Consider the following 24,406-nt stretch of genomic DNA (forward strand, 5'->3'; position numbering starts at 1 on the left):
ATTGCATCTGCCAGCGACCGAGAGAGGCATCCGTTTCCATATAGCAATTTTTTGTTTAAACTTAGCCAATAATGGGACTAAGTTATGACTTATATATTGCTTAGGATCCCTTGACAAGGTTACTCCCAGATATTTCAACTTATCCACTATTGGCATTTGGGGGGTTCCCAGGGCCGTTTGCTGACCAATTGGGTCCAAAGGGAGACATTCCGATTTTTCCCAATTTATCTCCAGCCCAGTGAAGCCTCCAAACCCTTGCACCAGTCCCATTGCCCTTGGTTGTGAGTATCTCATATCCCCTAAGAACAATAGGATATCGTCTGCATAAAGTGAGATTTTTTCCTCTCCAGTTTTTCTTACAAAACCGACAATATCCCGGTTTGCTCTAATTGCACATGCCAGGGGCTCTATGGCCAATGCAAAGAGCAGGGGTGATAATGGGCACCCCTGCCTCGTCCCTCTCCCCAACTCTATTCTCCCGGATAACTCATTATTAATTTTTAGTCTCGCACTAGGTTTGTCATATAGCATCCTAATCCATCCTATAAAGGAAGGACCCAGGCCAAATTTCTCCAAAACTTTCCATATATATCCCCATTCTACGCTATCAAATGCTTTCCTTACATCCAATGCCACCACTGCACCCGGAGTATCGTTATCCATTGGGACCTGCAAATTCAAAAAGGCTCTTCTAATATTTATACTCGTTGACCTGTTGGCTATAAACCCTGTTTGGTCCATATGGACCAATCTTGCTATGACTCGATTAAGCCTAGTCGCTAATACCTTGGCCAGTATCTTTGTATCGGTACACAGGAGAGAGATTGGCCTATACGCTGCAACATCTAAGGCGTCCTTCCCTTCTTTGTACAACAGGGTTATAACCGCCTCCATCATTGATGGAGGCAATTTACCCTCCCCATATGCTCCTCTTAACATCTCCAGGAGTTCAGGAATCAGTATCTTGCCAAAGTTTTTATAGACTTCAATCGGTAGTCCATCCGGCCCAGGCGATTTCTGATTTGGCATACTCGCAACTGCTTCCTGAAGTTCTTTCAAAGTTATTGGGGCTTCCAGTTCCTCTCTTTCTTCTTGTTTCAAACATGGTACCTCTAATTGACCTAAAAATGCTTCCATTTGCTCATCCATCCCCACTTTTTGTGCAGTATATAGGTTTTTATATGCCAACAAGATCTCTGCTCCGGGTTTCCCAGGTGTGCCCTCCCCCCTGGCCACGCCAAGCATTAGGAGATTGGGACTTAACTCTCTGTTGGATTGTACATGTACAGTATCTCACAAAAGTGAGTACACCCCTCACATTTTTGTAAATATTTTATTATATCTTTTCATGTGACAACACTGAGGAAATGACACTTTGCTACAATGTAAATTAGTGAGTGTACAGCTTGTATAACAGTGTAAATTTGCTGTCCCCTCAAAATAACTCAACACACAGCCAATAATGTCTAAACCGCTGGCACCAGAAGTGAGTACACCCCTAAGTGAAAATGTCCAAATTGGGCCCAAAGTGTCAATATTGTGTGTGGCCACCATTATTTTCCAGCACTGCCCTAACCCTCTTGGGTATGGAGTTCACCAGAGCTTCACAGGTTGTCACTGGAGTCCTCTTCCACGCCTCCATGATGACATCACAGAGCTGGTGGATGTTAGAGACCTTGCGCTCCTCCACCTTCCGTTTGAGGATGCCCCACAGATGCTCAATAGGATTTAGGTCTGGAGACATGCTTGGCCAGTCCATCACCTTTACTCTCAGCTTCTTTAGAAAGGCAGTGGTCGTCTTAAAGGTGTGTTTGGAGTCATTATTATGTTGGAATACTGCCCTGCGGCTCAGTCTCCGAAGGGCGGGTATCATGCTCTGCTTCATCATGTCACAATTCATGTTGGCATTCATGGTTCTCTCAATGAACTGTAGCTCTCCAGTGCCGACATCACTCATGCAGCCCCAGACCATGACACTCCAACCACCATGCTTGACTGTAGGCAAGTCACACTTGTCTTTGTACTCCTCACCTGGTTGCCGCCATACACGCTATACAACATCTGAACTGAATAAGTTTATCTTGGTCTCATCAGACCACAGGACATGGTTCCAGTAATCCATATCCTTAGTCTGCTTGTCTTCAGCAAACTTTGTGGGATTTCTTGTGCATCATCTTTAGAAGAGGCTTCCTTCTGGGATGACAGCCATGCATGCCAATTTGATGCAGTGTGCGGCATATGGTCTGAGCACTGACAGGCTGACCCTGCACCGCTCCAATCTCTCCAGCAATGCTGGCAGTACTCATACGTCTATTTCCCAAAGACAACCTCTGGACATGACACTGGGCACGTGTACTCAACTTCTTTGGTTGACCATGGCAAGGCCTGTTCTGAGTGGAACCTGTCCTGTTAAACCACTGTATGATCTTGGCCACCGTGCTGCAGCTCAGTTTCAGGGTCTTGGCAATCTTCTTATAGCCTAGGCCATCTTTATGTAGAGCAACAATTCTTTTTTTCAGATCCTCAGAGAGTTCTTTGCCATGCGGTGCCACGTTGAGCTTCTAGTGACCAGTTTGAGAGAGTGAGAGCGATAACACCAAATTTAAGACTCCTGCTCCCCAGTCACACCTGAGACCTTAAAACACCAATGAGTCACATGACACCGGGGAGGGAAATTGGCTAATTGTGCCCAATTTGGACATTTTTACTGTGGGGTGTACTCACGTTTGTTGCTAGCAGTTTAGACATTAATGGCTGTGTGTTGAGTTATTTTGAGAGGACAGCAAATTTAAACTGTTATACAAGCTGTACACTCACTACTTTACATTGTAGCAAAGTGTCATTTGCTACAGCTGGGGTGCCGACATTGCGGGATCCAGGGCTGGACTGGGACAAAAATTTGGCCCTGGACTTCATCCAGACCAGCCCACTTTAATTTTGCAAACAAGCACAAAAACAGTATATAAAACTATACGCAATTGTGCAAAAAAACATAAGTAGCATAACATAAGGAGTCCTCACTAACCTCTTTTATTATTTCACTTATTCTCCTCTGTATTTTTCTCATCTTTCTCACATCACTGCGTGAAGTTGAGGGCGAGCCGCGCAGCCATTACTTTGTCACTGAAACCGGCCCACTGAGCCATCAGCCCACCGGGAAACTCCCTGTAGTCCCAATGGCCAGTACATGCCTGGCGGGATCCCTGGAAGGGTAAGTGCCCTAATATTGAAAGTCAGCAGCTACAGTATTTGTAGCTGCTGACTTTTAATTTGTTGGTGAGGGGGCTGGACCTTTGCATTTAGGTGAAAAACATTTGATGCTGAAGCTCCTCCCCAGGCCCCCTTTTTTTCTTACCTGGGCCCTATCCAACCCAGCAGCTCAAGCCGCTGTCACTCTCCTCATTGGACAGATTGATAGTAGCAGGAGCAATTAGCTCCGCTGCTGTCCATCAAAGCTGTGAGGCGGGGGGCGGGGGCCGAGTCCCACTGTCTGTGTCAATGGATGCAGCAGCAGGACTCAGGAGCGAGCCTGCACGGGTGCCCCCATGGAAAGCAGCTTTCCGTGGGGGTACCTGCTGAAGAGGTGCCTGGAGCTCAGGTGGTGGACCCCAGAAGAACAGGATTTGGGCTGCTCTGTGCACAACCATTGCACAGAGCAGGTAAGTATAGACATGTTTGTTATTAAAAAATAAATAAAAATCGAACGTTTAAAACCACTTTATTACTTCTTTGAAAGTGAAGCCACTTCAGATTCTGGAAATTGTTCATGAATCCTCACATTCTCAGTGCACCCACAAACCTCTGTATCCCAGGCATAGAGAAGTCACTTTTTTTTTTTTTTTTTTTTTAATCAGAAAGAGTTTTTATTAGAGAAACATAATGGTACAAGACATCCATACAATGGCCTCACATAATGAGAACACACACAATATGAAATCAGAGTAACAAACATAGTCTTCCCAGAACCAGCATATCAAGGAGGTGCAGTAAATAAGAATAAGGGAGACCGGATAATAGACAGAATGTCAGCAAATCTGTCCTCAGCATAAGAAGCAAGAGGGGAAAAAGGAGAAAACTATTGTGCAGTTACAGTATTCAAATTTTACATTTTCTTAGTCAATAGGAACAAAAAAATATATAAAAAAAAATAAAAAAAGAAGTAACAGAAAAAGAAAGCAGAATAAACTAGGGGGAGGGAGAGATAGTCAGAGATCCCTGAGCCACGGAACATATAGAACCAGTACCGTACGCAATACCCACAGTTATTGGCATTCAAAAGCATTCTTCAACAATTGTATACATCCAAACCAAACAGGTAAGACAGGACCCATGGGAAATATCAAGGACAGATCAGCCCTGCAGTAACCTATTCTGAATCAACTGGTGCGGTGCCAGACCTGGGACGTCCAGCCAGTCCTGCCACATATTATAAAACTTTTGGGGGGTATTTCTATGTTGGTATGCCAGCTTTTCACGTATCAACATCCCGTTAACCCGATCAATCCACTGTTGCCTGCTGGGTACCCTGGGCGTGATCCACATCTGGGCTATCAGTTTACGAGCCATATAAAGCAGCCTGAGAATCGCCGTGCAAACGGCCGGGGTAAGGGACTCCTCGTCCAGGGCCCCCAGCAGGCATATCACCGGGCTTGTGGGAATCATGATTCGAAATACCTGATGAATAGTTTCCAGAATCGTAGTCCAGTAACGAGTCAGTTTAGGGCACTTCCAGAACATATGGAGAAGGTCACCGTGGTCTCTTTTACATTTAGGGCACAGGGGGGAGTCCCGGAGGCCCCAAGCATACAATTTAGCTGGTGTCTTATAGGCTCTATGTAACAAATAAAGATGGGAAAGTCTCTGGGAGGCCGACACTGATACCCTGTGGGCAGACATAAGACAGAGATCCCAGGTCTCACCATCTAGAGGTCCTAGGTCCCCTTCCCATCCACGCCTGCACGGCAGCATAGCCGAGTCTTGAAGCACCCCGGTAATAATGGCATACCCCTTAGAAATCATACCCTTCCTACTGTCCATCATCATTATAGAGTGTATAATTGCATGGTCAACCAAGGCAAGTGGGGTAGCTCTGGACTGAGATTGTAAAGCGTGTCTCAATTGAAGGTATTTAAAAAAATCAGTGCGTGGTAGTGCGAACTCCCTCTGTAGCTCCAAAAAAGACTTAAGGGTGGGGCCATTGTATAATTGGGTCAAGTATTCCAGACCTTTCACCTGCCAGCTGCGGAAACCTTTGAGTTTCAGCAGCTGATAATAAAAACCATTGTCCCAAATAGGGGTTAGAGAAAAAAAGCCCTGGATTTTCAACAGTCGCTTAATATATTTCCAGAGTGTGTTTAATAAGACCACAGTCGGAGCTCCCTTAGGAAGATGAGGGAAGCCCGCCTCTAAGTTTGAGAATGCCACACGGTGGTGAGCCGTATTGCTCAGCAACTTGTGAACAGGGTCCAGTGAATCTTCCAGTCCCCAGCCACCAAGCTGCTGTAGTTGAGACGCCAAAAAATAGGCCCTGGCATGTGGAACAGCCAGGCCCCCGTCCTCTTTACCATATTGTAACGTTCGCAAACTAATCCTGGCAGCTTTTTTACGCCAAATTAGTTCTCTGAATTGGGAGTCTATTTTGTCAAACCAGTACTTGGGTATCCACACCGGGGAGTTGTGGCAAACGTATAATAGTTGGGGAGCCCAGACCATTTTTATAAGATTAGCCCGCCCCACCACTGATAACGGTAATTTGCACCAAGCCTTGCATTTTTCCCTAAATTTAGTCAGCAGGGGGACCAGGTTTAATTGAATATAGTGTGTGACCTCTCGGGAAACCTGCACCCCCAAATATCTGAAAGTGGACACCACTTGAATCATAGCTGCACAGTCAGGGAGGGCGGTCGGTATGGGGTCTAGGGGTAAGAGTACTGACTTATTCCAGTTAATAGAAAAGCCAGAAAGAGCACCAAAGTCCGTAATTAGGGTCATAACGGCCGACAGGGAGTCCTGCGTGTCACCTAGGTATAGCAAAGTATCGTCTGCATAGAGCGATACTACATCCACACCCGTGTTACGAATAAAACCTTTAATACCAGCATCTCCCCTGATCCTAGCAGCAAGAGGCTCAAGAGCCAGAGCAAAGAGCAAGGGAGATAAAGGGCAACCCTGCCTGGTACCACGAAACAAGGGAAAGGGTTCCGACGTTGCAGAGTTAACCCTAATCCTAGCTACAGGGTTAGCATAAAGTAGTCTGACCCATCCAATAAACCGTCTGCCTAGGCCCATCTTTTCCAAAACCTTCCACAGGTAAGGCCACTCGACACTGTCGAAGGCCTTAGCTGCATCCAGCGAAAGGATGGCTCGGTTACCAGGGTTTAATACAGGGACTTGAATATTTAGATAAAGACGTCGTATGTTTTGTGCCGTGGATCTCGTGGGTATAAAACCCGCCTGGTCATAGTGCATTAACTTCTGAATAACGTGAGACAATCTGGTCGCCATGACTCTAGCCAGCAACTTAACATCCGTTGTAAGTAGGGAGATAGGCCGGTAGGAGTCAGGGGATGTTGGCTCTTTACCTGGCTTCAATAACACAATTATAATGGCCTCATTCATGGAGTCCGGAAGCGTGCCAGAGTCCAATGCATTATTAAAAACATTCAAAAGTGTCGGCAATAAGGTGGCCGCATATCGTTTATACACTTCAGAAGGAAGCCCGTCTGCCCCCGGAGATTTATTGTTGTGGGTGTGTTCCAATGCTAGAGCAAGTTCGTCTATGGTCAATGGGGCATCCAGCTTACAAGCATCAGAAGTAGACAAGCAAGGTAGGTCACTCCCAGCCAGAAAAGCATCAATCTCTTCCGCACTGGGATGGACCTTGGATGCATACAAATCAGCATAAAACGAGCGGAAGACTTGCAATATAGAGGGAGTATCCGTGTGGAGTTCCCCCCGTGTATCACACAGGGAGGAAACCATCGGAGTGGATCCCTGCGCTCTCGCCAACACAGCCAGCATGTGACCAGTAGCTTCGCCCTCCTCAAAGTGTGTTTGTTGCAGAAAAAATCGCTTATTTTCCGCCAACTGTAAAGTCAGCTGAGTAGCCATAGCCTGTGCACTCAGCCAAAGCTTTTTAGTATCATCTGAGGGATGGTTGATATAACGGTCCTCTGTATCCTTAAGGGTTTTACAAACCTCCCGCTCCCAGGCCTTAGTATTTGTTTTAATAGAAGTAATGGCGGCAATAAATCGACCTCTCAGAAAGGCTTTCGCCGTATCCCAAACCGTACCCAAAGGGGCGGAACCAATTTTGTCCCGAAAAAAACTCTGGAGGTTGTCACTAATGGGGTCGGGTGAGGGAAAAAGCGTCAGCCAGAAAGGGTTCAGCTTCCATAGTCTCGGGGTAGCTGCGGTAAATAGATTAAGTTCGACCCAAAAGGATGAATGATCAGAAACGTGTCTGTCTCCATAACCAGAGTCAGCAACAAAAGGGAGTAAGGCCGCGTTACCCAACCCCAGGTCAATGCGCGACAGGCTTCCATGAGCGGTAGAGCAGCACGAGTAGCACCTGACCCGGGGGTGGGAAGTCCGCCACACATCCTTCAAACCAAGTTCAGACAACAGGTCTGCAAACGGGGTATCACCCGCAGGGCGGGAAGGCATGGGCGGGGGGGCGGGAATCTTATCCCATCTATGGTTAAGATAGTTATTAAAGTCACCCAGTGCCAGCAGGGGGACCGTATGGTGAGGGGCCATAAACTTGGCCAAACATCGGAGAACTTCAGCTGAGTACGGGGGTGGCACATAAATATTAGCTATAATACATGCCCAATTACCAATCCTGCCATGCAGAAAAATATATCTTCCCCCAGGATCAATAACCGCCCGAGAACAGGTAAAGCGGGTATCCTGACGTATCAAGACACTCACCCCCCTAGCAAATGCGGAGAACGTAGAGTGAAACTGGGTAGGGTATGTCCTCGGGCTAAGACTAGGTATGTGATCCGGGGGGAAATGAGTCTCCTGCAGGCAGACAATACCCGAACCCATGGCCTTCAAGTGCCGGAGGACAGCCAGGCGCTTCACAGGGCTGCTTAGTCCCCTGACATTCCAGGAAAGGCACTTAACGGTGGTCGACATTGCTCAGTAACATAAAAATGTGTACACTCAACATATGTGATAACAGTATAAAAAAAAACAGGAAGGTAATAGCAGACCAAAGCACCCCGGCATAGTCACACCAAGAGCCAGAGCATCTGGGCAGGACAAGCACAAAGCCCCCCGTCATAGTTCCGGATCCAGATATGTAGGCATTGTCTGCGTAGCAAGGAGAAGGTTGTGGAAGCAGAGGGACTCTGTAGAAAAAGGAAAGGGGGGAAAAAAGGGAAACAAAACAAAAAAGAGACAAAAAATAAAATCCAAAAAGCAGGGGGAGAAAAAAAAGAGGTCAGGTGCAGAACCAAACAGGCCCTGAGTCTGCATAACAAGGGTGGGACGTGCCCCCACTATCCTTATGGGGGGATGGGGGGGAAGGCCACGGAAACACCCAGAGAAAACATTCCCAGGTAACAAAAGGGGTTTCACCCAAACAAGCAGCATAGTCTGTCAGTAGGTAATAAGAAACACTGAGTCCTGCGTGCTCCGCCGAATCTGGAAAAAAAGATAGTCCCCATCAGAAGAAGTCATTCGGATCCGGGATCAAACAGGAGGGCGTTGTTGCCTGGCTTCTCTAAGCGCCTTATCTTCGCGGTCCAGCCACTGCCTGGCCGCAGCTGGGCTATCAAAGAAATGGGTAGAGCCCAGGGCGGTGACCCGAAGACGGGCCGGGTACAGCATGCCGTATTGAACATTAAGATCCCTGAGCTTCTTTTTGACTTCAATAAACGTTGCCCGTTTCTTCTGTAGTTCTGCTGAGAAGTCAGGAAACAGCGATATTTTGGCATTGTCAATCACCATCTTGTCAGAGAAGCCTCTGGCCTTGGAAAGTACCGCATCCCTGTCTTTGTAGTTGAGGAGTTTAAACAGGAAGGGACGTGGGTGGTTACCAGGAGGCAGCGGGCGGGATGGCACCCTATGGGCACGTTCCACAGCAAAGAGAGGAGAGAAGGATTCCCTGCCAAAAGTTGCAATCAACCAATTCTCAATAAAGTCTACAGGATTTCTGCCCTCAGCCTTTTCCGGAATCCCCAGAGCGCGCACATTATTGCGTCTCATGCGATTCTCCATTTCGTCGAGTCGCATAGCGTGTTGCTCAGTAAGATGGCAATTGAATCGCAAGTCTCTCTGCATGGGTGCCATGTCATCCTCCACTGTGCTCAGCCGGCCCTCCAGGGCTGAGGCCCTCTCCCTAAGCTTCTGCATATCATGACGGACAAAAGTAATCTCGGCTTTCACACCTTTAATGTCAGCAGAGAGAGCGGTTATAGAGTTATTACATGAGGTAACCGCAGTAAATATGTCTCTCAAAGTAGGTTCTGATGGATCAGCAGCAGGGGAGTGAGCATGCAGCTCAGGGACACAACGCCATCAGGGGTACTCACTGTGTTCCATGGCGCAGGGAATCCATCAGCATCCTCCAAGGGAAGAGTGTCATCAGCTTCAGGGAACCCTTGGGGGGTAGCCCCGGACGAGGGTGGACCGGCTAGGGCTTCTTTATAGGATTTCCCTCCATACAGGAGTTTCTGCTCTGCCTCCTTGTAACAGTCTTTCGCCGTCCTCCGCGCGCCGGCGCCATCTTGGTCAGGAGGATCCGGCTGGGCCTTGCTCAATTTGTGTCCCTTAGACATGTCCGGTGTCCTGCGGGGTCCGGAGGCAGAGCCCGGTCGTCTCCCGGTACCCGGTGGAGCAATTCTGGAGCTTTTCGCCGCCCTAGCGCGGGCTGGGGAGGATGTATGTGCGTATGATCAGCGGAGCTCCGGGAACACACGTCTGCCTACATGCGCTGCTTGGCCACGCCCATGAGAGAAGCCACTTCTAATCCTCTGTCTCTGATATGCCCTGCACCCTGACACTCAGCATTTCAATGCAGTTTACTTTTGGCCCCTGAGGATCTCTCATTGAGCTGGCATATGACTGATTGTGCCCATTTTCTACCACATCTTCCATATCTCCCAACTTTTTTAGATGGGAAAGGGGGACACCTATTAGCAATAGTATGCCCCCTGCCATGCCCCCTCAAGGAGAATTATACAAATAAAATTTATTAGGTAAACCCACAAGTGCTTTCTTTCCCCACTACTATTATGTTGGCTTTTGAAATTCACAAATGCAGCAATTTAGAAATTGGATGAAAGGTTTAGCACTGGGGAACACTTTTTGAAAAATAAAAAGTGCATTTTATATACAACTATATAGATCAGACCAAAATGAGGGACAAATGAGGAAGAAAAATGGACAGGGGGACTTTGATCCAAATCAGGGACAGTCCCTTGAAATCAGGGACAGTTGGGAGCTATGCATCTTCCACATATTTACCCATTCATGGTAGATTTTCCTTCCCTGGCCTGCTGACATCATGCCTTATGGTGAATCTGACAGTGGTTAAATTTTTCTGTAGGTGACCTCCCGACCTTACTAAAGTTATCCTTTAAATTAGGGCTGTGAAAATTAAAGATGAATTCCTCGATTAATCGATTCATTTTTTTGATCGATCAAAATTCTTTTGATAGGTACTCACCTCTCCCACAGCTTCCGGGTCTTCAGGGAGTTACGTCAGAGGTCCGGTGACGTCACAGACAACGACGTCACTGGACTCCTCCCCCTTCCCCAAGTGCCTCCGTCTGCTAACGAAGGGAAGGGGGGAGGAGTCCGGTGACGTCGAAGTTCTGATTGAATGTAACGTATACGAGGGAGGAGCTACGCATGACGTCTCCCGCTGCTGCCCTACGGAACTAACACAATTGTCAGCTTTACGTGCTGTGTTTTTATCATCTTTATGTGAGCAGTTTGTGTTTGAACACAAAAATGAAATCTTATACTTAAGCGGTGAGCACTTAGAGCTTTTCTTTCTACCCATGACCTGGCGTCCTTGCTGAGATCTAAGGAGACGTGAGAGAAGTTTATGGTCCGTGTTAACCCTTTTGATACCCGGTTGCAGGACCACCTGTTTGCACAGGGGTCCATGACATAAGGTGAGAGTGATTAGTTAGACTGGAGGTGGAGGGATTGTCTCACTACTGTGGAAAAAAAATGACTTACGTCAGTGCTACGGTTTGAATTTAAAACGTATTTGTGTGAACTGTGAAGTTAAGTCATGAATTGTGGAAACTAACTAGTGTCGGGTGATTCTATATAGTGTATACCACATTTACCACTGACTAATGCAGAGTTGCAATGCAAGGAGACCAGCTAAAAGTAGTTGGATCTGTATGTGCGTTATAATTAATCAAAATTTGTCAATAAATTGATGTAAAAAAAATCGATTAATCTAACATTCAAATTTTAATCGGTAACAGCCCTACTTTAAATAAATTAAAAATCTAAAAGTAGGTCAAATATCCTTGTAATAATAACCACAGAAGCTAGGTGGAGCGGAGAACACAGAGATCACAACTACTGAGTGGGTGCTTTAATTGTCATTAGTCAACCCATACCTGACATTAATATTGGGCTGCTGACTCTTTAATTTAAGTGCAGCCAGAATGAAGACAGCTAGGATGGCAGGAGAGGGGTACTCGTTATGCTAATTACAGTAAAATGCATTGGAGATGTGAGATTGGATCCTAATGGGAGTCGGTAAAGGTCACATTAATTATTAATTCTCCGTCTAAGCATTAAAGAAAAAGGGAAGGTGAAAGCAAAGCATATATATATATATATATATATATATATATATATATATATATATATATATATATATATATATATACACACATATACCGTATACACAGAGAGAGAGAGAGAGACCAGCGTGCTGATACAAGTGCTGTCTGACAAGCGGCTTTGCCTTCCGCTGTATAAATGTTTCATAGCCTGTTCTTGACTTATGTCACTGCCATTATCAGACTGCTTCCACGTCTCAATTCTCATTTTTTTTATACCTGACAGAGGATGCAGCAGAAGGAGTGAGATGACATGATTCTTAAAGCTAAAAAAGGGGAGATCTCACCACTCTAAGCCCTTGTACACACGGTCGGAGATTCCGTTGGAATGTGTCCTATCGGACCGTTTTGTCGGATATTCCGACTGTGTGCGGTCTACATGGGACTGTTTCCATCGGAATATCCGACGGACCAACTTTTCCAACTTGCCGGTAACATTTTTCGACCAAATGCTCCGATCGGACATACTCCGATCATGTGTAGCCTACTCCGACGGACAAAGTGCCACGCATGCTCAGATCAAATTCCTAGACCAAAGCTATTGGCTACTAGCCTGAACGTAATTCCGTTGTAACGAAATAACGTCATCACGTTATGTACAATCAGATTTTCCGACAACTTAGTCCGACAGTGTGTATGCAACATCACTTCCGGACCTCTTCCGGAATTAATCCATCTGAATTACTCTGACGGATTCGGTTGTCGGAATCTCCGGCTGTGTGTACAAGGGCTTAAAGTAAAAGTCCACCCTAACACTAAAATCCCTGCATCTACAGGTATCCACGATCTAACACTAAACTATGTTTTGTAAAGAAGAAATCAGTATAATAATTGCACAATTTTTAGGCAAGTGAGCATTTTTGACCAAATCATAATTGTTATGCATATTGTCGAACTCCAAGCGGTATAAACTTGAATGCTTATTGGATTTAAGCATATTAAGTGATGTGTATTTGTGTAATGAGAGAGGGTGTGGTCTAAGGAGATCAATACTCTATATCAGTGATGGCGAACCTTGGCACCCCAGATGTTTTGGGACTACATTTCCCATGATGCTCATGCACTCTGCAGTGTAGTTGAGCATCATGGGAAATGTAGTTCCAAAACATCTGGAGTGCCAAGGTTCGCCATCACTGCCCTATATCAAGGTATGTAGGCAGCTTCCTTTTTTCAGGCAAAATGGGCCAAAAAATAGATTTAACTGACTGAAAAGTCAAAAATTGTAAAAAAGTATTTCAGAGGGTTGTAGCACTCTTGAAATTGCTAAGACAATCGCAGAACCATCAAACGTTTTGTTGCAAATAGTCAACAGGGTAGCAAAAACTATGTTGAGAAAAAAAGACGCAAATTAACTGCCAGCAATTTGATAAGAATCAATCGTGAAGCTACCAGGAACACATTATCCTCCAGAGCTGCCATATTCCAGAATTTCAATCTACCTGGAGTGCCCAGAGGTACATGGTGTTCAGTGCTGAGAGACATGGCCAAGGTAAGAAAGGCTGAAACCTGACCACAACTGAAGAATACACATAAGTTAGAACGTCAAGACTGGGCCAAGAAATATCTGAAGACAGATTTTTCAAAGGTTTTATGGACTGATGAGATAAGTGTGACTCTTGATGGACCAGATGGATGGGCCTGTGGCTGGATCAGTAATGGGCACAGAGGTCCACTTACACTCAGACGCCAGCAAGGTGGAGGTGGGATGCTGGTATTATTATATATGAGCTAGTTGGACCTTTTTGGGTTGAAGATGGACTAAAAATCAAACCCACTGCCAGTTTTTAGAAGACACTTACTTTAAAAGAGAAGTATGTTTTTTTATTTTATTTTAGATTCATACTTACCTAGGTGGATGCAGCATCAGACTGATGCTGCATCTGTCCATCCGTCCCCCCCCCCCCATCTCTGCACTGAGAACCGAGCCACCGAACATCGCTGATGGCTCTGTTCTCACAGATCCCCAATAGGAGAGCTGCTGACTGTCAGTCAGCAGCTCTCCTGTCTGCTTCTCCACGCTCATTGGAGCTATGGAGGGGCAGTGAGCAGCTGTTGCAGTGGCTCGCTGAGACTGCCATTGGTCAAGGCAGCTGGCGGATCCAGACCTGGAAGTCGGGATGACGCGCTGCCTTGACTGATGGCAGTGACGTCAGCGGAGAGTGAATTTCAGAAGGTCATAGAGATGGCCAGGGACCATCTGGTCCACAGTCAGCTCGATGGTAGACAGCCGCCGCTGGCCAATTCATTCTCTGGCGCCCCGATCGCAAGGAGGGCAATGGCATAATTTAGACATCTCCACTTAAACCTAAGGCTGTCATATGACGTCCACCTAAAGTTAAGTGTCATTTTAAAAGTCATCTTCAATATTTTTAAATCAAATGCTTTTAAAACAGTGATGCCTGGTGATCCTGCCATGAAGGTCTTTGATCAACCCGTCTCCCAATTGGGCCCCTGTGTCACCCTATCAGAAGGGCTTCTCATGGAGACTATAAGTGGCAGTTTCAACACACATCTATCTATCTATCTATCTATCTATCTATCTATCTATCTATCTATCTATCTATCTATCTATCTATCTATCTATCTATCTATCTATCGATCTATATATCTCCTTTAAAAATAAAGCCCTACCCTAAAAACCATTATATACATTATATAATACATTATATAATACATTGATATTCAAAAAAAGTGTGGAAACTTTTTGAAGAACCCTCATATAATTGCTACATGGACACAAAAGTCCGCTGGAGTCCATACACGATCGTAATATCCGACGGATTCATTCCATCGGACCTAGTCCGTCGAAAAATCCGGTCGTGTGTATGCGGCATTAGAGAACAGAAACGAGTCGGATCTGCAACAACATTTGCTAAAATCCTTGCAGCAACAGATTTGATTCACAAATCTTTGCATAATGATCTTGGCTTCAGCCATTTGACTGTAAGTTTTAAATCGAATTGGACCCATTACAGAACTGAGAATAATAAATAGTAAATAATATAAGAATCTTTTTCCCAGTGTGTTAGTCTTGTGAATAGAGCCTATAATGTGAAAAGCTGATCCAGGAAAGGAAGGATTTTTTTTTTTTTCATGACAAAACTGAAGCTACATCTAGATACAGAACTAGTATGATATGTTTCAGCCAATCACTAGCTACTCATAACAGAAATGTCAGTTTTGCGTGGACTAATCCTTTAATATATACAGTAATATTGCCATTGTAAATTGGATCACATTATCTCATTGATGCAGCATTTGAGAAAGAACAGGAAATTAAACCAACTGCTTTATTTTCCCATTTCATTCCAGTTTCACTAATTAAAATATCCTTTGTGCTGTGTAATACATTTAATTTGCGCTCCTGGTATTTGGCGTTAAGGCAGAAAGATACAGAGCATTACAATCTGTAAAAGATGTATACTGTACACACACACCTTACACTATGAGTCTTCATAGCAGTGACTTATCAAACAGGTACAAAGTTTCAAACCCTCAAAGCGAGCTTTGTCTGCTGTGTTGTCTCATTAGCTAAACCAGTGGTGCTCTGGGTATCCTTTTTGTGTAGCAAAGATTATATACTGTATATATAATCTTTGCTATATAAATAAACATTAAAAAAGCGACAAATGATTCCCAGAGCACAACTGGTTTAGCTAATGAGACAACACAGCAGACAAATCCTTGCTTTGAGGATCTGAAACCTTGTACCCAACTGTTTGATAAGGGATAAGGCACTGTTTTGAAGACTCATAGGGGAAGATTAAGGCCTCTTTCACATGGAGGGAACGTTTAGGTCTGCCTGTCAGTTTTTTAGGCGGACCTGAACGGACGCTCCATAGACCTCTATGGAGAGGCGGATGTCAGCGCTGACATGTCCGCTGACATCCGACCCGCTGCGATCCGAAAAAGTGTGACGGAAGAAAACCCTATTTTTCTCCTTCACTGATGGACACTGATGAGGTGCCACTGATAAGGTGGCACTGAGGAGGCAATAATATGCAGCACTGATATGATTCCCTGAGGAAGTCACATGATCGTGACGATACGCATGGAAGGAGTCGGATGACAGAGTACTGTGTTTGTGGAACATACAAGAGCATATGGGAGAAGCTACCCCGTCGGATGTTCTTTTAACCACTTACTGACCGCGTCACGCAGATATACTGCGGCACAATGGCTCTCCTGGGTGCAATCACCATTTTCGGCCATCAGAGGCAGCACAACCAGCCACGCGCAATAGCATGCACGAGTTCTGTCAGAGGAGAGGAGCCATAGCGTTTGTTCCTACTAAGTAGGAAAAACGCTATAGCTCCTCTCCTAGTCACTCCCATCCACACACAGTTAGATCACTGCCATTACTGGTAAAAAATAAAAAAATAATAGAAAATGGCATAAAAATGCCATAAATCTTTCCCATAGTTTGCAGACGCTGTAACTTTTGCGCAAACCAATCTATATACGCCTATTGTGATTTTTTTTTTTTTTTACCAAAAATATGTGGAAGAATATATATTGGCCTAAACTGATGAATAAATGTGCTTTTTAAAAAAACTTTTGGGGATATTTATTATAGCAAAAGGTAAAATATATTGTTTTTTTTTTCAAAATTGACTGTTTTTTTGTTTATAGAGCAAAAAATAAAAACCGTAGAGGTGATCAAATACCACCAAAAGAAAGCTCTATTTGTGGTAAAAAAAAAGGATGCAAATTTCGTTTGGGTACAGCGCCGGATGACCGCGCAATTGTCAGTTAAAATGACGCAGTGCCAAATTCTAAAAAGTGCTCTGGTCAGGATGGGGGTAAAATCTTCTGGGGCTGAAGCGGTTAAAGTGCACTGTTTCAAGTTTTAATGTAAGTGGATATTATGCAATAAATGTAAAAGAGAGGAAGGAGATTTAACAGCTGAGCCTGGAATTAACCCCAGCACGGGGAGACAAATTTAGACCTGGTAACAAGTCTGAACTGGAAGTGGAGTGGTGGGAGTCAATGAACAATTGCATTAACTGAAATCCACAAAAGATGAAGGTGGAAAAACTGCAGGATATGAGAAGCACATTTAACCACTTCCCGCCCGGCCCGTAGCAGAATGACGGGCAGGCAGTGGTTTTGTTATTCTGACTGGGCCAGCAGGATAAGCCGCCATCACTTGTAGCAATCGGTGGAGCTGTGTGTCACTCTGATCAGCTGATCCGATCGGTGGCTGTCCCTGTCGGGGTGGGGGGGTTCTGCACTGATAATCAGCACAGCCCTCATCAGATGTGCCACAACAATGCCAATCAGGGCCATCAGCTGCCAGTCAGTGCCCATCAAAGTACCAATCAGAGCCCACCACAGTGCCAATCAGTGCCCATCAGTAACCCCTGTCAGTGCCATCTATTAGTGTCCATCAGTGCCACCTGTCAGTGCTGCCTATCAGTGCTGCCTGTCAGTGCCCATCAGTGCTGCATATCAGTGCCTCCTCATCAGTGCCCGATACAGGGATTGTTTTCTTACCAACAGAAGTTAGCATCTTACTTATTCATAGCAGCCAAAAGGACAATTTCTAGAGCCTGGAAGAAGCCCTTTGTCCCGTTTGCCATGGTGAAATGCATTTTGACTGACCTTATGGTCAATGAAAAAATATCTAGCATCCTTCACGACTCTCACTCTAAATTCATTAACGTGTGGTCACCTTGGTGGTCTTGTGCTCTACCCACCCTTCATCAGGACAGCTTGGGTCTTTCCTAAGGTCTGCTAAGTAATTCCTCAACCTGCAGGATTCCTCCCCCTCCTCTTTTTTTCCCACTCCTCCCTCTTCCTTTTCTTCTTTTTCTCTATTTCTTCTGTTTCCTTCCCTTTTGAGGGAGAGGCTGGTCCATTGCCTGCCATCGGTCCCTCCTTATCTTTGTGTAACCCTAAGTCCTCGGACCCAGGGAATTTTAGTTGACTGTTGGTTATGCCGTCTGGTCAATCTCTTTGAGTTTTCTCCCATGGAGTTGTTCTACTGGATGAGCTTTCTCTTTTCTCCCCTAGTTATTAGTCACTCATCCCAGCCCCGGCTGGGGGTGCCCAGTAGACTTAAACCCACCTTTCCCCTTGATATGAACTAGTTCAGCTGACCCATGGGCTCCCTCCATTGGCCCTTGGGTCTAGATGAGAAAGGAGGACCTGCGGCTTGTGCCCCCAGGTCGCTCAGTGGTCACTTGTTCCTTAAAAGTTAACTGCTCATGTAGCTTTTCTAGCCCATGTCTGGAAGTTATGTTTGATTGGTTCTACCCCTGTCTGGATGAACGGCTGTTATACAGTTATGCTTCCTTTTACAATGAAAATTATTATACCAGAAAGAGGAACTTTCTAGATTTTGAGGCAGCTATGATTTTCTAAAATTCGTGAGCAGTTCAGGCATGGCTTCCTTGTATGGGGGACCCTATATTTAAACTGTGCATGCACAAAACTGGAACTTTCTGCTTGGGTCATTGGTTTCCTGCTGATCCCAGCTGTTTTTTTTGTGATCATGTGATGGTAGAAAGATGACCCTCCTACTCATGAAGTGTGTGATGACTGTGTTTCCTACCTCATACCATGGCGCCATCCAGGGCGGTGTTTAAGGCAGGGCAAAAGGGGCAGCTGCCCTGACCCCTGTCATTGTTGTGGGGCCCAAAGCAGCTGCCTCATACTTGTCAACTATCCCAGTTTAAATTTCCTTGTCTCTTGCTGTGTCCTGATAGCTCAGTGTTAAGCGCTGTTACTAATGCTGCCCAGCTCTGCCCTATTGTTGTGTACAGATTACTCACCTGCAGACCCTGTGTTTACATGTAAATAACCAGCATTCATATGTAAATAGAAGCAGCATTCATATGTAAATGGCTGCATAGATATGTAAATAAAGGCGGCATCCATATGTATAGCATGACCCCTGGAGTGAGGAGATGATGTGCTGTAACCTCTAACAACGAATCAGTGAGCAGTATTACTGTACAGTAATCTCAACAAGCAGAAATCATGTGTTGTAACCTCTAGCAACTAATCAGTGAGCTGTAATATGTGCTGTAACCTCTAGCAACCAGTCAGTGAGCGGTAATGATGACACTGTAACCTCTGGCAACCAATTGCAATAGCTGCCTGATCTGATTCAGTAAACTGATTTTGAGTCTAGCTGCTATTTATTGTATGTCTCAGAGCAGGTGGAGAGCAAAACTGCATGGGGGGGAGGGGGGCAAGAAAAGTTTTGCCCAGGGTCCAATCAATATTAAAGATGGCCCTGGTGCCATCCTCCAACCCCCATGTCACTGCTCAATACTGTAGTAACATATGGGTCGGAAGAAGTAACCACAGCTCGCGGTGGGGGACACTGCATCAGACACCTCCAGAATTGATTGTTTTCTTTTTTTTTTAAACTGCCAGGATTAATAAGGGATGGAAATAGCACAGCAGGTGATCACTGCTTTTCATAGCACCAAAAATAGACTAGTTTATAAAAACTTATTAATTCATACAATACCTTCGTATTCAATTTTCCTCTTCTCCAGCTCAGCCTCGATCTGATCCAGGACCATGGCTAACTCAAAGAGGATTTTCTTCAAGTTGTTCACATTGTCGTGTTCCAATATTTTAGCCTGGAAGAAGAGCATGTTTACAAGTCACTTATATGTTATGGATTACACTACTATAGGAGTTTCCATGCACATACTGCTTGGAGGAAAGGGAAAATTCAGGGGCTGACTGACCATTGGGCCACTCGGGCACTGCCCGAGGGCCCCAAGCCACTAGGGGGCCCCATCATGGTTGCCAGCCTCAGTAAACCAGGGACAGTATGTAAAAAGTTGTGTTTTTTTTTTACATCTATCTCTGAAATGTCCCTTACCGACATCCTTTTGGTCTAAAAATCCTGAGATTATAGCTGCCCCTCCTCTCCAGTACCTTCTCAGCCAATAGAAACATGTCTGTGTATACTGTGTGATAGTATACTGTGTGTGTTTGTGTATACTGTGTGGCCCCATAATCTCTAATTGCCTGGGGGCCCCATAATCTCCTATTGCCCGGGGGCCCCATGAGTTGCCAGTCCGCCCCTGGGAACATTATACTTAAAGGGCAGGTCTTTTAGAGGTGAGCTAGGGATTGTGTATGGGGACATTTGTCTTCTGAATTGCTTTGCTTACTGATAAAAGTGATAAAGTATCTTGGAAACAAGTTTAAGCAGATCAGGAGCAGCTTATGGTAACTCAGAAACAGTCAGCAACCCATACGCACCTCAAAAACTGATAAGCACCTCAAAAACTGAGCAAATCAAAAGCAGTTGAAAGCAGCCCAAAGGGGAGTCAAAGAACAAAGTCATGCTGTGTTGGTTCCCGAGTCTGATGCCAGTATACATACAGCTTATTTATTACAGGTACTTACAGCACTTTATACATATATTGTACATTGCACTTTATACATATATTGTATAATGCACAGTATATTCCCTCAAGGAACTTACAATATAAGGTCCCTAACTCACATTTATACAGTGGGAAAAATAATTGCTCTCCTGCAGATTTTTTTTAGTTTGCCTACCTACAAAGAAATGAAGGGTCTATCATTTTTATCATAGGTGTATTTTAACCACTTCAGCCCCGAAAGATTTTACCCCCTTCCTGACCAGAGAACTTTTTCCAATTTGGCACTGCGTCGATTTATCTGACAACTACGCAGTCATGTAATGCTGTAACCAAACAAAATTTGTATCCTTTTTTCTTTTTTCCCCACAAATAGAGCTTTCTTTTGAGGGTATTTGATCACCTCTGCGGTTTTTGAGCTATAAACAAAAAAAGAGTGAACATTTTGAAAAGAAAACAATATTTTTTACTTTTTGCTATAATAAATATCCCACAATTTAAAAAAATAAATAAAAATTTCTTCATCAGTTTAGGCCAATATATATTATTTTGCATATTTTTGGTAAAAAAATCCCGATAAGTGTATATACACTGGTTTGCGCAAAAGTTATAGCGTCTACAAACTATGGGGAAGATTTATTGAATTTTTATTATTTTTTTACTAGTAATGGCAGTGATCTGCAATTTTTATCAGTACTGCGACATTGCGACAGACAGATCAGACACTTTTGACACATTTTTGGGACCACTGACATTTATACAGCGACCAGTGCTATAAATATGCACCGATTACTGTGTAAATGTCACTGGTAGGGAAGGGGTTAACACTAGAGGGCGATCAAGGGGTTACATTTGTGTTCCCTAGATGTGTTCTAACTGTATGTGGATAAGGCTGACTGGGGGAGGAGACATATCGTTGTTCCTATTTAGTAGGAACAAACGATATGTCTCCTCTCCCCTGACAGAACAGGGATTTATGTTTACACACACAAATCCCCGTGCTGGCTATCGTGCACGCGATTGGGGGTGGCCGTTGGCGATAGAGACACAATATCAACCAAAATCCCAGAAAAAACAATACAAATGTTATAAATTTAGTTGCAGATCAATGAGTAAAATAATTATTTGATCTCCTAGCAACCAACAATAATTCTGGCTCCCACAGACTGGCTACAGTATGTGCTTATGTGGTACACAGATTAGTACCATTCATTTAAGAAGGTGCTCCTAAAGACAACTTGTTATATGTATAAAGACACCTGTCCATAGAATCTCTTTCTTCCATTCAAATCTCACAATCATGGCCAAGAGTAAAGAGCTGTCAAAGGACATCAGGGACAAGAATGTAGACCTGCACAAGGCTGGAATGGGCGACAAGACCATTAGCAAGAAGCTTGGTGAGGAGGAGACAACTGTTGGAGCGATTATTCGCAAATGGAAGAAATGCAACCTCCCTTGGTCTGGAGCTCCATGCAAGATTTCACCTCACGGGGTGAGGAGGATCATGAGAAAAGTGAGGGAGCAGCCCAGAACTACACTGGAGGAGCTTGTAATTGATCTCAAGGCAGTTGAGACCGCGGTCACCAAACAAACCATTGTTAACACAATACACAGCCATGGATTGAAATCCTGCAGATCCCACAAGGTCTCTCTCCTCAAGAAGGCACATGTACAGGCCCATCTGAAGTTTACCAATGAACATCTAAATGATTCAGAGAAGGATTGAGAGAAAGTGCTGTGGTCAGATGAGACCAACATTTTTCTCTTTGGCATAAACTCGACATGCTTGGAGGAAGAAAAATGCTGACTATGGTCCTAAAAACACCATCCCTACAGTCAAAACGGAGGTGGGGACATTATGCTTTGGGCCTGTTTCTCTGCTAAAGGTCGACTTTGTCGCATTGAGGGGCCAATGGACGGAGCCATGTATTGTAAAATCTTAGATGAGAACCTTTCTTCCCTCAGCCAGAACACTGAAGATGGTCTTGGATGGGACTTCCTGCATGACAATGACCCAAAATCACCAAGGCAACAAAGGAGTGGCTCAAGAAGAAGCACATTAAGGTCATGGAGTGTCCTAGTCGGTCTCCAGACCTTAATCCTATAGAAAATTTATGGAGGGAGCTACAACTTCTAGTTGCCAAGCGACACCCAAGAAACCTTAAAGTGGTTGTAAACTCTGTTAATAAAGCTTACCTGTAGGTAGCGTAAATATCTCCTAAACTTGCACAGTTTAGGAAATATTCACTATATGCGCTGCTGCCGAAGTCATCGCGCATGCTCACTGGAGAAACGGCCTGCTTGTGCCATTTCTTCAGTACCCATGCATGTGTGGGAGTGATGTCATCTCGGCTTCCGCCAATCACAGTGCCGGAGCCTGCGAACCTGGAAGTATCTCCGGTGAAAGATGTTGGCCGTGGGAGCGGAGTGCAGGCGGCTTTTTTTTTTAAGAGGAAACCCACACAGGCACAGGGAGAACATGCAAACTCCATGCACTTAATGCTGTGGTTGGGATTCAAACCAATGACCCTAGTGCTGCCAGGTGGATGCGCTAACCACTTAGCTAATGTGCTGCCCATTTTCTGGTGGATAGAGGTGAAGTTTGATGACTGTGCCACTCCTAGCAGCAAGTAAATACATTCTCTGACCTGGTAATGCTGTTTACCTTTACTGAGGACCAAGTTTTGTTTTAGGCATGCTAGGAGCTCCCTGATCCTAAGTGCACTGTGTAAAGAGGCTATAACTGTAGTATATCTTGAACCTGGCCTTGCCCCTTAATTTCCCAAACCAACTAATGAGGGGCCTGCGGCCTTTCAGGCACTGTTATTGGTTTGCGGATAGGTGATGCTTGGCTCAGGTCTTTCTACAAAGTGGGCCTATGATCAAGGGGCTAAATTAAAGATATCTTACTTAGTAGTTCAGTTATTAGTAAGTTCAGTTATTAGTAAAACAATAGATCTAAAGCCAGTATATTCATATCAGGCTCATTTTTTTCAGGGCTTGAGTAGGGCTTTCACAGGACAGAGCTGAAGCCTCTTGGAAATAATTCTGAACTTTGCAAATGCCCACCCTGAGAACTCCAACTCTGCATGCAATGTGTTCGTTTTTAATATGGCCAAGGGTATCTAAAATTGCATTCACACATTGAAAAAAGAAAGTTCTCTTTAAAACAAAGGGGTTCCTTATAGTTTGGCTATATAGACCCCTGTAGATTGTAAAATGAGCTTCTTTATGGACTAAAAAACCAAGGTCCATCCCCTGCTCTTGATGGCACCCTCCCTCCTGGTGTGTCAGTGGACAATGCTCTCTTTTCCCCTTTATTTAAATTGATCCAGGTTCGATGTTTCCACTAGAGCTCCAGAGGAGCTAAGGTGGACTTCCTATGCTTTCATGACTTACCATGAGTTTCTTCTGTTTGGAAAGATATGGCTCAGCGAATTGAGGATCCTCATTATCGAGTTTCAAGAGTTCTGTGCTGGCATTGGTCAGGTGTCCTTAGGGATGATGCATAAAGAAGAGAATTGTGTCAACTTATGAATGAAATCCTTGAAATATATAGAAGTAAAATACATTCATTAGTTAATCACCACTTTTTACACATACTATATACATCCTATATTGTTTGGTTGTAAAGACAGCACTCTCATACATTGAGAAGCAAGTCTGGGCTGCTTGTGTATTCCTAGAAGTGTAAATTACAGACACCATTTTAGCAGAGTGAAAGGCCATAAGGAAGGACTTCTTGTAACACGCCCTGGAGAAGGCTGGATACTACAAATATTGGAAAAATCCTTAATAGAAAGATCAGTAGAAAACAAATTAACCTCTTCTTCCCCTTAACCAAGTAGCTCAAAAAACAGCCTTTCCAACCCTTTAAAGGTTGCAACGGAATTTAGTGATTTTAGGTGAAAGGTGCATTTATTTGGCGGCATGCTTAAAAAAAGCAAAATAACAGCATTAAACATTCAAAGGGGTAACTTGCCAATTCCCCAAAACTCTTTCCCTAGGCAGGGGTCTGTGTGGTCTTCCCGCAACTTCCATCTCGCACCAACTGAGTCATTCAGCTCCCCTCACCTCTACCATCCACACAATCTGACTTCTTGAGTAAAGCAGTGAAAAGAGCAATGTCGATAAACTGAACGTGCTAACCCTGAGCAGCCAATCAGATGTCAACTTTTCATCACATTACAGCAGCTACAACAAATTAAAAGTGATAGCAGACTGGGA

The 24,406-nt window shown here is 44.5% G+C and overlaps 1 protein-coding gene across 1 annotated transcript in view; it reads right to left on the minus strand.

Annotated features, from left to right (window-relative positions):
• Positions 1 to 24,406, minus strand: part of GDAP1L1 (ganglioside induced differentiation associated protein 1 like 1) — an 86,157-nt gene that overhangs the window by 16,847 nt on the left and 44,904 nt on the right. Inside the window, exons 4-5 of the mRNA XM_077460211.1 lie at positions 23,579 to 23,673; positions 19,306 to 19,420 (exon numbers count right to left, since the gene is read on the minus strand). Coding sequence (XP_077316337.1) covers positions 19,306 to 19,420; positions 23,579 to 23,673 — 210 coding nt within the window. The remainder of the gene's footprint in view (positions 1 to 19,305; positions 19,421 to 23,578; positions 23,674 to 24,406) is intronic.

The sequence above is a fragment of the Lithobates pipiens genome, unplaced genomic scaffold, assembly GCF_037356315.1.
Source record: "Lithobates pipiens isolate NorthernLeopardFrog02 unplaced genomic scaffold, aLitPip1_a1.2 Scaffold_28, whole genome shotgun sequence".
NCBI lineage: Eukaryota > Metazoa > Chordata > Amphibia > Anura > Ranidae > Lithobates > Lithobates pipiens.